Source organism: Cynoglossus semilaevis, chromosome 18 (genome assembly GCF_000523025.1).
Source record: "Cynoglossus semilaevis isolate Cse_v1.0 chromosome 18, Cse_v1.0, whole genome shotgun sequence".
NCBI lineage: Eukaryota > Metazoa > Chordata > Actinopteri > Pleuronectiformes > Cynoglossidae > Cynoglossus > Cynoglossus semilaevis.
This window is the reverse complement of record NC_024324.1, coordinates 9,584,130-9,584,968: the sequence shown is the minus strand read 5'-3', so window position 1 is coordinate 9,584,968 and position 839 is coordinate 9,584,130. Positions and strand designations below refer to the sequence as shown.

The 839-nt window shown below is 40.4% G+C and overlaps 1 protein-coding gene across 1 annotated transcript in view; it reads right to left on the bottom strand.

The window, feature by feature from the left end:
* LOC103394330 (valine--tRNA ligase, mitochondrial-like) overlaps nucleotides 1-839 on the bottom strand; it is a 4,583-nt gene that overhangs the window by 196 nt on the left and 3,548 nt on the right. The window contains exons 5-6 of the mRNA XM_008331579.3: nucleotides 244-270; nucleotides 10-140 (exon numbers count right to left, since the gene is read on the bottom strand). Coding sequence (XP_008329801.2) covers nucleotides 10-140; nucleotides 244-270 — 158 coding nt within the window. The remainder of the gene's footprint in view (nucleotides 1-9; nucleotides 141-243; nucleotides 271-839) is intronic.

Genomic DNA, 839 nt, shown 5'->3' with positions numbered 1-839 from the left:
TGGTCCTACCTGTTCCAGTGACTGAATGGGGGCTTTGGTGTGTTCCAGCACTCCCAATGTGAATCTGACTGTCTGCCACATTTTGTTGCAGAAGTGTCTGCAGCTCAGCACCTGAGAGACGGACAGGCTGATGTCGTCTCCTGGGGAGGGTATGACAAAACAAAGAGAAAGAGACGGAAAAAAGGCCTATTACTCAAACCTACGGTAACTATTCAAGTATAAGGTATCATCAGTCTCTAGTACCACGGTCAGTTCGTGCCCAAATCATAGCTGCAGAGGATAGCATTAAAACGTAATATCAAGAGCTTTATGTGTGTCTTTCTTCAATTCCTGCGGATATGTCACATTTGTGTTCAACTAAAGAGGCTCGGGATTTATACCCGAGTGAGTAAATTGTTATCGAATTGAATCTTAATGATTCTTTTATTCCATGTACATTTGTGTTTTGCTGGTGTGCCGTGGCTCAAAAAGAAAGTTGGAACACACTAGCCCCAGTTATATTTTGTTAAACTTGCAACTTCCAAAATCTACTCTCCTGACACTGCGGACATACTGTACCTCATTGGCTATATCATCAGCCAATCAGAGTGTTTTTTTCCGAAAACCTTCAAATCTGAATCGGGCAATTATGCTAATTATGAGGCTAAAATATATTATTATACAATAATAATTGATGGGTCTACTGCAGGCACGGGCACAGTTTTTGACTTGTGGACCACAATTGTCCTAAAATTAAACAGAGGGGCCAGATAAATGACATGTAAAAGTCATGCATAAAGGTTAAAATGCTAAAACACTTATATCATTTTCTACACCATCTATTGGGGAAACGTGGGTAT